General features: G+C 48.3%; 1 protein-coding gene across 1 annotated transcript; it reads right to left on the bottom strand.

Moving 5' to 3' along the window:
- Nucleotides 1-5,592: 5,592 nt before the first annotated feature.
- Nucleotides 5,593-15,201, bottom strand: SLC51A (solute carrier family 51 member A). The gene is made up of 9 exons (XM_061637593.1): nt 15,001-15,201; nt 13,282-13,376; nt 12,672-12,826; nt 12,368-12,441; nt 11,280-11,438; nt 9,911-10,022; nt 8,480-8,626; nt 8,222-8,327; nt 5,593-6,368 (listed from the first exon to the last, which is right to left on the bottom strand). The coding sequence occupies exons 1-9, from the start codon at nt 15,033-15,035 to the stop codon at nt 6,229-6,231; spliced, it is 1,023 nt and encodes a 340-aa protein (XP_061493577.1). The 5' UTR covers nt 15,036-15,201; the 3' UTR covers nt 5,593-6,228.
- Nucleotides 15,202-15,483: the final 282 nt, after the last annotated feature.

The raw sequence follows: 15,483 nt of genomic DNA, 5'->3' as shown, positions 1-15,483 counted from the left end.
AGACATACAAATACATCCATCCACCCACCGACATTCAGTCTTCATATAACCAATTAGAAGCCCCGGGGATATGCCTCATCTTAATGAATCTTTATTTAGGAGGAATTCCTACGCAGGGTAAACTCAGATCATCCCAATTCAGAGCAGGGTTCTTGTTCTCTATCCGATGGCAGTATTTGACTGTGAGTCTTTGCCAGTGGAAAATGGCCTTGTGGCTTTGCACGCAAATGGAAAGAGTGAGTCAGGTGTTGACGATGAGTCCAATTCTGGAACTGGAGAGCCGTCTGCGTAGCTAATCTGTTTGTGTAATGATTGTAGAGTTGAGTTGTTTTCGAGAGTTATCATAGCCTGATGAAGCTGGGTACCACACACTGCTTTTAGCAAGCCAGGTGCTTTTGGAATATTAGCACTAGAATCCATAATGCATTTGAACCCCTTTAGGCAACCTGATTCAAGGTGGATTCCACAGTGAGAACACTACAGTAGTCCCTGTTCTGTTGGAGTGGAGGAGCTGCGTGTTGAATCCACCCTTTTGTTGGATGACTTGCAAGAGAACTGTGTTTTCAGAAGTTTCGGCCGGGGTGGACAACCTACAGTTGATAGCAGGTGACACACTAGGGTGTCTTGTACAGCCACTCCCAACACTCTGTGGCATTTAAAGGGAAATCCCCACCATTCGTTCGTACAAATCCTGCAACAGTGTCAATGGAAGAAAATCCCAAAATGTCTGTGAGGACAAGGTGGCATCCCATCTTGTGTTCTTACATAATTTTTCCCAGGTACTGGAGAAACCTTGGAAATCATTTGTGTGTGCAAGTGTTTGACCTTGACCGGAATTAACACAGCCAGCACCAAGGCACAACCTGAGCTCTTGCTAGAGATGTGAAGTCCTGGTGGGGGATGGGAAAATTCAGAAAGAGGTTTTTCCCAGGCCTTCCCATCTCCAGCTCTTTCAAGTGAGTTTTCTCATTCAGAGGATACCTTTGCATTTATCTTTAAAGCCTAAACGACTTCTCTATCTGGGGAACGTGGGCTCCAGTCGCCAGCCTGAACACAGCCATTGTCCGAACTTGCCTGTTTGTATCTTGTGGTCCTGTGGTTGATCCTGGCTGAATGACTTGTGTGTTACCAGAGTACAGTCAGGGTCTCTTCCATGCGCCTGGATCCCACAAGAGAGGAAGTACGCCATTGCCCCAAACCCACACAGTTTACCTTCACACATATTAATGGAGCACCATGGAATCCCAATCACATCAGAGCAGCTTTCATGCCACTTTAGTAACATCGGGATCATCCTGTCGTTTGCTGCACAAGAGACGTGGTGCTGAGCTATCTTTTGACCACCTTATATGGGCAGGAGATTCTAATGTGAAGTGTCTTGTTCTTTTGACCACTTGAAAAACAAACCTTGTAAAGCCCCTCTGTCCATTGCATGTCCTCACCGTCGCATAATTTCTGGTCCGCATTGCTGCTGATATTTTTTCCTTAAAAGCCATATGTGTCTGTTGAGGCTGTTCTAGCAATGAATTGTCCCAGGATGTCTAGCCAGCTCTTCACACTTTCTAAGCCTACCCAGTTCCAGCCTTCGAGACCGGCTATATTCCTCAGTTACAACCCCATGTTGCAAAGCTCTTTTGAGACTAACTCTCCTCTCTCAGAGAGGAGCAAATGTATAGTAGAAATCGTTTCCAGGGTGTTTTTTTTAGTACTAATAGAAAGATAAGCCTCTTTCTTGCTCATTTGAAGCATCGCATTTACCATAGGCTTAGTGAAGACTTGGAAGATCTTGGGATCAAGATTTTTACGCTAGATGGCTTGAGCTACTTAAGAACATAAGAAGAGCCTGCTGGATCAGGCCAGTGGCCCATCTAGTCTAGTATCCTGTTCTCACAGTGGCCAACCAGGTGCCTGGGGGAAGCCCACAAGCAGGACCCGAGTGCAAGAACACTCTCCCCTCCTGAGGCTTCCGGCAACTGGTTTTCAGAAGCATGCTGCCTCTGACTAGGGTGGCACAGCACAGCCATCACGGCTAGTAGCCATTGATAGCCCTGTCCTCCATGAATTTGTCTAATCTTTTAAAGCCATCCAAGCTGGTGGCCATTACTGCATCTTGTGGGAGCAAATTCCATAGTTTGACTATGCGCTGAGTAAAGAAGTACTTCCTTTTGTCTGTCCTGAATCTTCCAACATTCAGCTTCTTTGAATGTCCACGAGTTCTAGTATTATGAGAGAGGGAGAAGAACTTTTCTCTATCCACTTTCTCAATGCCATGCATAATTTTATACACTTCTATCATGTCTCCTCTGACCCGCCTTTTCTCTAAACTAAAAAGCCCCAAATGCTGCTACCTTTCCTCGTAAGGGAGTCGCTCCATCCCCTTGATCATTCTGGTTGCCCTCTTCTGAACCTTTTCCAACTCTATAATATCCTTTTTGAGATGAGGCGACCAGAACTGTACACAGTCTTCCAAATGTGGCCGCACCATAGATTTATACAACGGCATTATGATATCGGCTGTTTTATTTTCAATACCTTTCCTAATTATCGCTAGCATGGAATTTGCCTTTTTCACAGCTGCCGCACACTGGGTCGACATTTTCATCATGCTGTCCACTACAACCCGAGGTCTCTCTCCTGGTCGGTCACCGCCAGTTCAGACCCCATGAGCGTATATGTGAAATTCAGATTTTTTGCTCCAATATGCATAATTTTATACTTGTTTATATTGAATTGCATTTGCCATTTTTCTGCCCATTCACTCAGTTTGGAGAGATCTTTTTGGAGCTCTTCGCAATCCCTTTTTGTTTTAACAACCCTGAACAATTTAGTGTCGTCAGGAAACTTGGCCACTTCACTGCTCACTCCTAATTCTAGGTCGTTAATGAACAAGTTGAAAAGTACAGGTCCCAATACCGATCCTTGAGGGACTCCACTTTCTACAGCCCTCCATTGGGAGAATTGTCCGTTTATTCCTACTCTCTGCTTTCTGCTTCTTAACCAATTCTTTATCCACAAGAGGATCTCTCCTCTTATTCCATGACTGCTAAGCTTCCTCAGAAGTCTTTGGTGAGGTACCTTGTCAAACGCTACTTAATGCGGTGGTCAAGATTTCCTATGCTGGACAAAGGCCATTTATGATGCCCTTTACAGGCAGCCAACCTAAAAACGCCCATAACAGAAATCTTAACTAGTTGTCTCAACAAAGCTCTCGGCAGCCTCAGGGACTGCTGGTGACCGATGTTATGTCCTGCTAGCTCTGCCTCTTTTGATCAGTGTTGATTGTCTTGGTTTCCTCTCTCTCTGAATACGAGCTCCTGGATTTGTTGCAAGCTGGGTTTATGTTTGACTTCTTTTCCTTCCTTTCTTTCTTCTTTGACTTCTGCGTTTAGCCAAATAAATGCAATTTTACCCCAAACGCTTCAGATTTAATCTCATTGCTTCCTGATTGACTGTGGGGCCACACGCTCTCATCACCCAGTCCAAGCAGGATTTGCACAGCTCGCTAGAAGCAACATAGTGTGTTGGGTCCCAAGAGCCAGGAGCACCACAATGCTCTCGACTCCAAAATGGTACTAGATGGCAGGTGTATCCATCCCAGAAAAGAAGTGCAAAGAATCCACAAAGGGTTTCTAATCACATGATGGTGGTGGTAGTTGCAGGGTAGGAAGAGAAATGGGAAGTAGTCTAACTAGACATAGGATAGGAAATAGGCGAAGCATGTTGTCCCGGAATCATGCCAGGTCGCTAAAGACTCTTGCCTTGGCATGGAGGGTAAGGCCTTTCAGTGGCTACTAGCCATGTGGGCTATGTTTGTCTTCCACTGGTAAAGGCAATATGCCTCTGAACACCAATTGCTGGGAATCGCAAGTGCAGAGAGTTCTGCTGTAATCGGGTTCCCACATGCATCTGGTTAGCCGCTCTGAGGATGCTAGATGAGATGGGTTGCAGAACTTTTTTTTTAACTGGGGTAAAACTTTGAATTGTGTGGAGTGCAAGCTTCTAATTCTTTTTTTTTTAAGTACAGAGTAGAGAGGGGGAAGAAATCCGATTCAGTTCACATTTAAAGCCGAATCTATTAAATGTGTATTTTCCAAAACAATATGAGAATTGAAGCATGGCCATCCTTCAAAGTTTGCATTTATCCAAATTTTGCAATGCAGTTTTCCAACTAAACATTGTTTACAAAAATGTATATATTAGGGGGGAATGTGTATAAAAATGAGCATATTAGTGAAAGTAACATTCAAATATGCATTATAAGAAATTGCTTGCAAAAATTTGGACGTTAGTCAAAACTGCATACAAACGTATTAGGAGAAATTTGAATTTTAATGAGGATTTTTAACAAATTGCAAATTGCTGCACAAATGTGAACTGAATTTAAGATTGGAAAAATGAGAAATTGAGAGAACCAAAATTGACAAGATCCTTCCATCCCTAGTATGGAGTTCATACAGCCCATACGTCTAATTACCGTGGCTAGTAACCCTCAATAGATCAATCCTTTACACCTACAGTCTATAAATTGTAGATTTATAGTGATCCATGCACTGGTAATGTCAAGGATGGACTTCTCCAATCTGCTGCCTGGAGGGCTGCCTTGGAAGCTGGCCTGAAAGCAGCAGCTGGTGCAGACTGCTGTGATACCGCTGTTGCATGGGGCAGCCTTCCCAGAGAGCATCACACCTGTCTTGAAAGCACTGCCCTAGTTACCTCTTGGCCACTGAGCCACATTCAGGGTGCTTGTATTGACTTGCAAGCCTTATACAGCTTAGGACTTGGATATTTGATAGAGTGCGTGCCTGTACTTGAATACCTACAGGGGATCCCCTCTTAGCAGTGCCATATCAACCTGATTTTTGATATACCGCAATGCAAGAAGAGGCATTCTTGGTACAGCCACTGTAACTGTGGAATCCCTCTTCTCCCAAATAGCGACTCTCATGAGTTTTCGGTGCCCACTAAAGACCAATTTATTTACCTGGGCTATGGGTGACCTACTGGCTGCTGAATCTGATGTCCATTAATTAATTCATTCATTCATTCAGTTTGTATACCACCCCATAGCCGAAGATCTCTGGGCGGTTTACAACAATTAAAACATTACAAACAAATATACAAATTTAAAAACACATTTTTTAAAAACAATTTTAAAACACATGCTAAAATGCCTGGGAGAAGAGGAAAGTCTTAACCTGGTGCTGAAAAGATAACAGTGTTGGCGCCAGGCACACCTCATCAGGGAGATCATTCCATAATTTGGGGGCCACCACCAAGAAGGCCCTCTCCCTTGTTGCTGTCCCCTGAGCTTCCCTCAGAGTAGGCCCCCTGAGGATCATGAGGCTCTGTTGTTACTTTGTTATTTCACAGTTTGATTATGTATTAGGATAAGGTTATGGGGCCTGTGGGGCACACCAGATGTTGTTGGACTTCAGCTTCCATCAGCCACAGCCAACGTGGCCAATCGTGAGGGATGATGGGAGTTGTGGTCTAGCAACCTCTGGAGGGCACCAGATCCCCCATCCTAGGGTTTAATGCGTTTTGATGGTAACCTGCTGTGGGATTGCTTTTTGTAGAAGAGCAGACTAGAAATGAAATAAAAAAACATAAGATAGATTTATTACACATACCTTGGGCACTTTGACAAAGCTGAGTGTATTACAGTTGTCCTGAAGGCACTGGGTTGTATTCAGCTAACTCATACTCAAAGCAGACTCAGTGAACTGAATGAACCTAAGTTCAGGTCTGAGCACACAAGTCGCTTACAGCAAAGAGTTTCCATTGACCATACCTGGAGGGGGAACAGGTTGATCTGTTGATCAGTTGCAAAATCTCTCTGAAGCGGAATTTAAACAAAGGAAAAAATGCGCTCGATCCCACCAGGTTTTAAGAGTAAACGGGTGAGGTTTGACTAGTGTCGTTTGCCCCCGTTTTAAGAAAATAAGAGGTGGAGACGCACTGGAACCAGCAGTGGTTTCTACCCTTAGCCGGGCCTATTAAGATCAATGGGTCTACTCTGAGTTGGGCTAGCATTGAATACCTCCCATTGTACAAAGGCTGTGCAGCATGTCATGCTTGTCATAAGCTAGCCATCGATCCATCGCCTCTTTCCTTCCCCCCTCCCCAGAAGGCCTATGTTGTCTTTCTTCTGGACATCCCAGAACAAATGCTTGCAGGGACGTTTTATGCCTCCAGGGGCCCTGCTGGCCGTGGCAGCTCCTTGGCAACTTAGAGACTGATGTCTGTCTTGGTCTCTGGAAGAGCTCCCACAGGACAGCAGCCGGCCTTGTCGTCCTGTTTCCGGTAATACATCCTGGTCAGCACCGTCAGGATGAAGGTCTGTAAGATGAGCAGCTGTGCGTGCATCACTGCAAGGGAAACGAGGAAGAGGAGTAGGAGGCAGCGTTTGGCTCTGCCAGGGAAATGTGGCTTACTTCTGTTCACTGCTTCTCTAATGCAACCTTTGCCAAACTGGTGCCCTCCAGAGATTTTCAACGACTCCCATAATCCCTCAGCCCAGCACAGCTGCATGGTGCAGGGGCTGATGGGAGTTGTAGTTCAAAACAACTGGAGGGTGCTAGCCTGCAGGCAGCTGGCATAAGGCAAGGGCATTTGTCCCCTCAGACTGCTGGCTCCGATGTGAATCCGCTCCAGGTTTTAGTCTGAACTTTCAAGGAGTTGTCCAAGGTGCTGAACGCCTGCCCAATGCTGTCAGGTCTTGTCCTTAAGCCCACCAACAACCACTGGTCCCTTCTCACACTCCAGCTTCACCACCAGATTGGCTCGGCGCCAGCTCCTGACCCAAAACGCAGAGCCAGAAAGCTCATCCCAGGTGCCTGGAAGTTTGCTTCTGAGAGCTGGCGGCAGCTCTGCTTGGACGGCAAGCGCCCACGGGCCTCACAAAAGCAACCTTCTCTTTAGCTGCAGCACCCCAGGCCTCTCCTGTGAGAGAAGCTGTGGGCAAGAAAGGGTCTCAAGGAAGGCCTGTCCCGGAAGAGCATTCCTCCTACAGGGACCCTGCCTGGTCTCTGCTAACTCTGTTGCTTTCTCTCTTGAGCCAGAGCCTATTTGGCAGAGAGGCTGAAATGAAATGGATTGTGTTCAAGTCGATCCCAACTTACGCCAACCCTATGAATAGGGTTTTCATGGTAAGCGGTATTCAGAGGGGGTTTCCCATTGCCTCCCTCTGAGACTGAGAGGCAGTGACTGGCCCAAGGTCACCCAGTGAGCTTCAGGGCTGTGTGGGGATTCGAACCCTGGTCTCCCAGGTCTTAGTCCAGCATTCTAACCACTACACCAATTCAAGTTTGTTTCAAAGACAGACAAACCGTCAGACAGCCCTTCAGGGGCCTTGCAGTTGCCCAACCACAGCTGGATGGCATACTGGGCAGACAGTTCTCAGGTCACCTGGTGACTCTCTCCCCTGCTGTGGTGTGGTGGGAGGTGCTGCATATCTACTTAAATTATGGTAATTAGTACTAAATGTGCTTACCAATAGGCAGAGATGCACATGCACTTTTTCTGCCAACCTGTGTCCTTGCTCATCCCTCCCTTTTGGCAATGCCTGATTGGCCAGCCTCCCTCTGGCCAATCCCGTGCACACTCTCACCCTAACGTACCTCGCAGACTTGTGCAGAAGAGATGAGACATCCCACATCCAGCCAGTGTGGTACAGAGTGTGGTGTTAGAGTGCTGGACTAGGAGTGGAGAGACCACAGCTCAAATCCCCCACTGAGCCATAAAGCTCACTGGGCGACTTTGGGCTGGTCACCATTTCTCTCACAGCCTAACCTACCACACAGGGTTGTTGTGTGGATAACAATGCCACCTTGAGCTCCATCCTATACCATCAGGATGGAGTATACCATCCTGAGCTTAGCGGAGGAATCATGTGAGGGGCCCATGTTCTTGTGGGTGTTATTATTCACAGTCCTTAATCTGACCTCACCGCTTCCACTGCACCTGCCCTGTGGTCTTCCAAGACCCTTGTGAATATAACCAAGCTCTAACTCAAGTCCTGTTGTGGGTGTCCCATATGGGTGCTTGGTTGGCCACTCTGGGCAACCGAATGCTGGACTAGATGGACCATGGACCTGATCCAGCAGGAAGGCTCCTCTTGCATTCGGCTTCCCAATTTTTTCCTCAAGGGACAATTCCCTCCCCACCACCACCACTAGCAGCCTCTTGCCTTTCTTTGCTGAACCCCAGGGTTCAAACTCACCCTGCGAGCGTGTTCTGGAAGACAATGGCGGGGAGCAGCCGATCTGGCCGCCGTTGCCCAGGATGCTGAAGATGGAGGGCTGCAGCGCAGTCACGATGAGGAGAACCTGGAACCAGAAACACAGAAGAGGGATTCTGGGGCGGCGCACCCACCACCGTCACAGTGGGTTGGGACCACAAAGGGCTTGCGAAGCCTCCATAACTTCAGCCCCAGGGCTGAGTCAGGCGTGTCTCGCTCACCCGGTTGAGAGGAGGTTACCTGGAAGCAAGCAAACTTGGAGCCCATGTTCTGTGAGGCCAGGTGTGTTCTGGCTTGCCGAAACAGGACCGCCAATGCCCACAGTCCAAATACGGTGGACACACCCAGGAAGGTGTTTATCCAGAGGGCCACACTTGTGGCTGAAATCTAGATGCGAGAGAGAAAAGGGAACGTGAATAGCAGGTGACGTGGAGGCGGCCAAATGTTCTGTGTGGCTTGTTGAAGTAGCCATAGTTCAGTGGTACAGCATCTGCTTTGCATAGACGGTCCCAGGTCCATCCCCGGCATCTCCAGGTAGTGCTGGGAGACAACCCTGCCTGAAACTGCTGCCAGTCAGTGTAGATAATACTGAGCTAGATGGGCCAATGGCAGAGCTTGGAACAGTTACTTTTTTGAACTACAACTCCCATCAGCCCCAGCCAGCATGGCCACTGGATTGGGCCGATGGGAGTTGTAGTTTAAAAAAAGTAACTTTTCCAAGCTCTGGCCAATGCACTATAAGGCAGCTTCCTCTGTTTCTATGCTGTGCATGTACTCTGTGTCCTGAAGCGCAGTCAAACTGTGGATGCTGTTAATTGTGTGGATTGACCACACCTGCAAAAAGATTTTTCCTTCTCAAGTAAGTTGCATGACAAGCTACACTTGCTGAAATTCCCTCTCCTCCATAACTGTTAAAGGCACAGGAGCCCTGTCCTCTCTCTCACCTACCCTCTGAAACTGGGGGTACGATGTTCAGGAGATAGAGGGGGAAATCGTTCCTTACACAACAAATAATTTATTTATGGAATCTACTATTCCATGAAGTGTTTGATGGCCACTGGCCTGCATAGCTTTAAAAGGGGAATTAGACAAGATCTGTAAATAACTGTTCTTTAAAAACGGCTATTAACTATAATATGGCAGAGTGGAACCTCCATGTTCAGAGGCAGTATATCACAAAGTACCATCTACTGAGGATCAACAATAGGAGAGGGCTATGACTTCCCAGCCTGCTTGTGGGATTCCCAGAGGCATCTGGTTGCCACCTGGGAGCCAGGATGGTGCACTAGACAGACCTTCTTGGCCTGATCCACCTGGGGCCATAGCCAAGTGAACAGAGGCTGCAGCAATCCTGCTACCATACAGGTTCAAGTACATCAGGTGACTGCTGCTGGCTATATGTGTCCTGGGAGCAGTGGCGGCTGGTGCCTCCATGTCAGTGGGGCAGGGGAAATCCGCTCCGGGTTTTAGTCCGAACTTTCAAGGAGCTGTCCAGCGGATTCCTCTGCCGTGTTGACATGGAGCTGCCAGCCATCACTGCCTGGGAATGGTCTGGTATATGCATCAGGGGAAAGAGCAACAGGGTGGATGTGCGAAGCGGTTTAGGAGTTGTCTTTAAAATGCTCCCTGTTGCTTTCAGAAGGCAAGACCATTGCCAGTGCCGAGACTTACGTCCGACGTGTTATACAGGCCTTCTGTGGTCAGAACGAGCCCTAGGAAGACGCAGGCTCCCTTCAGGAAGGCATATTGGAAAGTACCCAGCATGATGAGCTTCAGTTTCTGTCTGCAGCAAAAGGAAAGGGAAGGGTGTTTGCACCTAGGAAATCCCTGCATCCCAGTCAAAGCTCAGAGAACCTTTCAGTGTGTGGGAAGAGCCGGGCTGGGTGCAGTTTGGCAGCCTGGGACAGGCCTAGGTGAATTCCTCCCTTGCGTCAACTCAAGGAGTCCACGCACTGCCTTGCCAAGTGTTTCCACGTTCCGCCAGCCCTGAAACTCACAACGACAAAGAGGTGCAGCTCAGCGACAGAACCTCTGCCTTGCATGCAGAAGGGCCCAGGTTCAACCCCCAATGGCATCTCCAGGTAGAGCAGGGAAGGCGCTGCTGCCAGTCAGTGTAGACAATACAGAGCTAGATGGCCTGACTTGGTATTAAGCAGTTTTCTGTGTTCTTGTATGTTCCTATCGCCCATCTCACATATTGCCTAGTTTGGCCCTCTGGCTGCTAAAGTTTAGCACAATCCCTTAGCAAAATGCAGGCGCTCTCTCTCGCTCTTGCTCTCTCCAGAAGCCAGTGCATTTAAAGGCAGCAGGATGTGGAGGGCAGGCTGCACATGGCTCACTCACGGCTCTGTCTTCCACTTTGCCACTTCCCCCTGGCATTTGCTGCCTCAGGCGGTTGCCTCAGTCTGCCTCAGAGTAGGGCCAGCCCTGGGACTAAGATAAAGCACATATTCTTCCCCTGTCTCTCTCTAAATAAGTATACCCCATACATTTAAAGCATGTGTCTTCCCCCAAAGAATCCTGGGAACTGTAGTTTTTTTAATGGTGCAGGGAATTATAGTGCAGCGCGGGGGTAAACTTCGGTTCCCAGGATTCTTCAGGGGAAGCCATGTGCTTTAAATGGGCTTTAAATGCATAGTGTGTACTGCCTCCGTCTCTCTCCTTTTCTGCTGTTGTCTCCCCAATGTTAAATTTTAGACTGTAAGGTCCTTGGTGGCAGAGACGTGTCCTCTTGTGCTTCGCAAAGGGCTATGCACATTGGTGGTGCTCTAAAAATACGCATTAATGCCCTTTGGAGCGGGTGGGGCAGAAAGCAGGCAGAGCCCCCCCCCCCGACTGGTTGTAAGTAAGGAGGCAGGCGGGTGGGTGCTGCCTGAGGGCAGACTGAGGTTAGCAGGGCAGTGCCCCGTTCGCTCTAAGGGAACAGCCTCCACTGCTGCCTTGCTCACACACTCGGCCCCAGCCCACGTAAGGAGAGCCTCTTCCACCCAGAAGCCCCAATGGGAAGCCGGCCAGCAGGGCCTGGGAGCTTCTCCCTCACTTGGTCATGGTGATGCGAGGGCAGCAGGGGCAGCAGCAGCAGCAGGGGCCCGTGCTGATCACGATGGGGGTGTCCTTCAAGGCCTTGAGCACAGCCTCCGTTCCCCCAAAGCCTTCCACCATGATCAGCAGCAGCAGGTAGAAGCAGACGGCAAAGTACCTGGGAGGGACACAACATCACATGATCTCTGCCATCACATCGTCATTATTGCCGTTCATTCATAGCAGTTGGTTGCTACATAAAAAGTCTCTAAGCAACCTACAAAGCTCTAAACACAGAAAGCATAACATAAAATTTAAAAAAGAACACATTGCCATAAATAGGGCCCAAAATCCATAGAACCAGTAAAATAGCAAAAAACGCTGGGTCCAAAGCCTCTCATCCAGCAAATGATTGTAATCCATCAAATGTCTGGGAGAAGAGACACGTTTTTACCTGGGGTCGAAAGGACCTCAATGGGCAGAGCATTCCACAAGCAGGGAGCCACAACTGGAAAGGCCCTCCTCCTTGTGACAACCCTCGGACTCTCTCCCTGAGAGGGAGCACTGAAAGGAAGACTGAAAGGTATGAGGATTGGTTCTCTGTACATCCACACACCATTGTTGGAGAGAGGTCAATGGGCTTATTTCCACCCCCCAAGTGTTGATTCAAAGGGCAGTGCCTGTTTTTGCTTTTTTCAGGGCAGGATAGGTCTCCCTTGAGAGAGGCTCTGTGCACCCTAGTTCCTTAAAAAGCAGTGAGACCGTTTTGTCTGGGCATGGTTTGAAACGAATCTGCACTTGGCTGTACGCGTCTTTATTGTTACACTGTACCACTGCTGATGTCAGACCTTTTAGGACCGCCCACTGCAACGCGTTTCCATTGGGTGCACCTCAGAGTCGCAACAGGTTGATCACCCAAACAGTTTTGAAGTTGGTGTGACACTGGCTTGAAGGGAAAGTACATCTGATCCCAAAAATCCCAGACTTTGAGTAAAAGGGGGCAGGGTTTGACTAATGTTGTGTGTCCCCAGATTCACAACACAGAGGTGGAGATGCACTGAAACCAGGATAACGGCAAGTGTGTCCAATCCATAGCCAGATACTCACGCGCCAATAGCCATCTCCACCACCGACATTGAGCGGGGGACCCAGAGCCCAAAACAGCAGAACACTGAGACCACCTGAGAGAACGGAAGGACATCAGAAGAGCCTGGACCAGGCCCAAGGGGGCCCAACTAGCCCTGCATCCTGTTCTCCCAGTAGCCAACCAGATGCCCGCAAGCAGGAAGCCTGCAAGCAGGGCCTGAGAGCAAGAGAAGCGCTCTCCCCGCTTCTTTCAGACCAGGCTGAGGCACAGCAGAAGGAAGGCAAGATGGCCTCAGAGGTGCCCTTAATGGGGATGGACACGTACGGTGGGTGCGGAGCTGCTCCAGATGAGGGTTTTCATCTTGATGAAACAGCGGACCTTCTTCGAGAGGTACATGGCGTCTTCCACAAAGATGATGGCGGACAGCAGCGTGAGGAAGGTCGCCATGCCAGTGATGGTGAGGTCTACGAGGCTCTGCTCTGAAAGGAAAAGCGAGCCGATGTTTCTATGAGGAAAAACTCTATATTTGTGGGTTTTTACAGAGTAAAATCAACCCTGGGTGCACTATTCATTGCAGAATTTACACAGAAGTGGACTTGCAATGTACCCCTTCCAGGATATTGCACCTGCACCATAGTAAACAAGGTCCCCCAATTTCAGCCACTGACCATTTACAGTTTTCTTTCTGTAAATAACCCAAGAAGTCTATTGATGTTTGCCATGGCGAACCTTTTTTGTCCCAGCGAATGTTAACCTTTTGGGGTTTTTAAAAAATCCCATGCTTTTTTTCAGACTAGAACATTGGCCTGACCCAGCAGGCTCTCCCCAGAATTCTGCAGACGCTTTACTGCCGTGTAGAGCAAAGGTAAGCGCTATTTCCTTCTCCCCTTTGTAGGCTCAGACCCACCCACCCCCACCGGCCTTACAAACTTACGTTGCAGCAGCTGCAAAGCGGTCGGTGGATGGGAGAAGCAGGCAATGGGGACGCTGAAATTCTCAATCAGCAGATGGATCAGTTCAGGGGGGAACCTGTGGAAAAGATGCAAGCCGCCGCCCCCCGGCCCCCAGTGAGACAAGGCACTGTAGGAGCTCTGTCCCCGTCCGAGCATGGCACAGAGCTGAATTTACCAGGAATCATTCCTGGGTTAGTGAACACAGTTTCCCACCCACTAGCTTGTGACACAATAATAATAATAAAAAGAGGCTGAGTTTAACTTTAATGTACTCTGTGCATGCACTGCGACACTCTCGTTTTATTACTCGGCAGAAAGCTTGAATGAATTTATTAAACATGTTATTCAAAAAGCACTTCAGTTAATTGATTGAGAGCCACCTTTAATCAGTGGAACAAAAACTAAAGGCACCCTGCTTTGCTTTTTAGTCTGAGAGCAGTACCCTTTATTCCATCTGTCATTTATCACAGAAAGATCTCAAAGTTTTAGACACAGGCAAATATTTTAGTAACCTATTAGAATTCTTTGAGAGTGTCAACAAGCATATCCAACCAGGAGAGAGACCTCGGGGTTGTAGTGGACAGCACGATGAAAATGTCGACCCAGTGTGCGGCAGCTGTGAAAAAGGCAAATTCCATGCTAGCGATAATTAGGAAAGGTATTGAAAATAAAACACCCGATATCATAATGCCGTTGTATAAAGCTATGGTACGGCCACATTTGGAATACTGTGTACAGTTCTGGTCGCCTCATCTCAAAAAGGATATTATAGAGTTGGAAAAGGTTCAGAAGAGGGCAACCAGAATGATCAAGGGGATGGAGCGACTCCCTTACGAGGAAAGGTTGCAGCATTTGGGGCTTTTTAGTTTAGAGAAAAGGCAGGTCAGAGGAGACATGATAGAAGTGTATAAAATTATGCATGGCATTGAGAAAGTGGATAGAGAAAAGTTCTTCTCCCTCTCTCATAATACTAGAACTCGTGGACATTCAAAGAAGCTGAATGTTGGAAGATTCAGGACAGACAAAAGGAAGTACTTCTTTACTCAGCGCATAGTTAAACTATGGAATTTGCTCCCACAAGATGCAGTAATGGCCACCAGCTTGGATGGCTTTAAAAGAAGATTAGACAAATTCATGGAGGACAGGGCTATCAATGGCTACTAGCCATGATGGCTGTGCTCTGCCACCCTAGTCAGAGACAGCATGCTTCTGAAAACCAGTTGCCGGAAGCCTCAGGAGGGGAGAGTGTTCTTGCACTCGGGTCCTGCTTGCGGGCTTCCCCCAGGCACCTGGTTGGCCACTGTGAGAACAGGATGTTGGACTAGATGGGCCACTGGCCTGATCCAGCAGGCTCTTCTTATGTTCTTATGTTCTTATTTAACTGATGAATTGGCCAGTTCTCTGGTTAAGAGTCAGGTGATTGATGGGCTACAAAAGTCTGGCTGACAGAACTATTTCTTACTTCAGATATTCATTCAGGGATTCAGTCTATGCGCAGGAATAGGTTCTGGGGCCGATCTTGAGTGCAGCCCCTGAATTTTGCCCTATTTGTGCACCTTGGTCTTTCTCCCTCCCCACCCCTCCAAAAAAAACTTCAGGCAGCATGGACAGAATAGCTGCTGTCTGAAATCCTGTAAAGGAGAGCCCAGCCCCTCTCAGCTGGATGGGGCTCTGCCAAAAATAGGTCCCTGGCTGCTTACCGAGGGTCTTTCACTAGATCACCCAAAGGCTCCATGATTCCTTCCTTCTGAACAGCTTCCCCCAGGGGTTCTCTCAATCCTTGATCACGAGAAGCCGTCTCCTGATCCCAAGCCACAGCATAGTCTGCTCTTTGGCGGTGTTTGCAAAGCGAGGTCAGAGTCCTGCAGCTCAGAGCTGTTGGGATGGCCCTGGAGCACTTTTTGTCTGACTCACATTTTACCAACCTTCTCTTTAACCCCCCACCCACATTCTTTTCCCTTGAGTGCATGCCAGCAAGTTCATTGACAGAGAGGCCGTGTCACCTGCAAACATGGGTATCCAGGGTTAATGACCCAAGAAGGGGGCAATGATGAGCAAAAAGCATTTCGACCAGGCGACGCGCCAAGGAAACCACCGTCAACAATTTCTTCTGTGCCTGCATTTGATTCCCTCTGTCATTACTAAGAACATGAAGCCACCTTACTCCCTGGGTCAAGCCACGG

Source organism: Rhineura floridana, chromosome 7 (genome assembly GCF_030035675.1).
Source record: "Rhineura floridana isolate rRhiFlo1 chromosome 7, rRhiFlo1.hap2, whole genome shotgun sequence".
NCBI lineage: Eukaryota > Metazoa > Chordata > Lepidosauria > Squamata > Rhineuridae > Rhineura > Rhineura floridana.
The sequence above is the reverse complement of the archived record's forward strand: the minus strand, read 5'-3'. Positions and strand labels throughout refer to the sequence as shown.

Excerpts from the sequence above, each read along its gene's own strand:
- SLC51A (XM_061637593.1), bottom strand. The coding sequence starts at position 15,035 with ATGGAGCCTTTGGGTGATCTAGTGAAAGACCCTCG. Across the intron at positions 13,377-15,000 it reads GATCTAGTGAAAGACCCTCG|GTTCCCCCCTGAACTGATCC; the intron begins GTAAGCAGCCAG and ends TCTTTTCCACAG. Across the intron at positions 8,328-8,479 it reads CCAAGTTTGCTTGCTTCCAG|GTTCTCCTCATCGTGACTGC; the intron begins GTAACCTCCTCT and ends TTCTGGTTCCAG.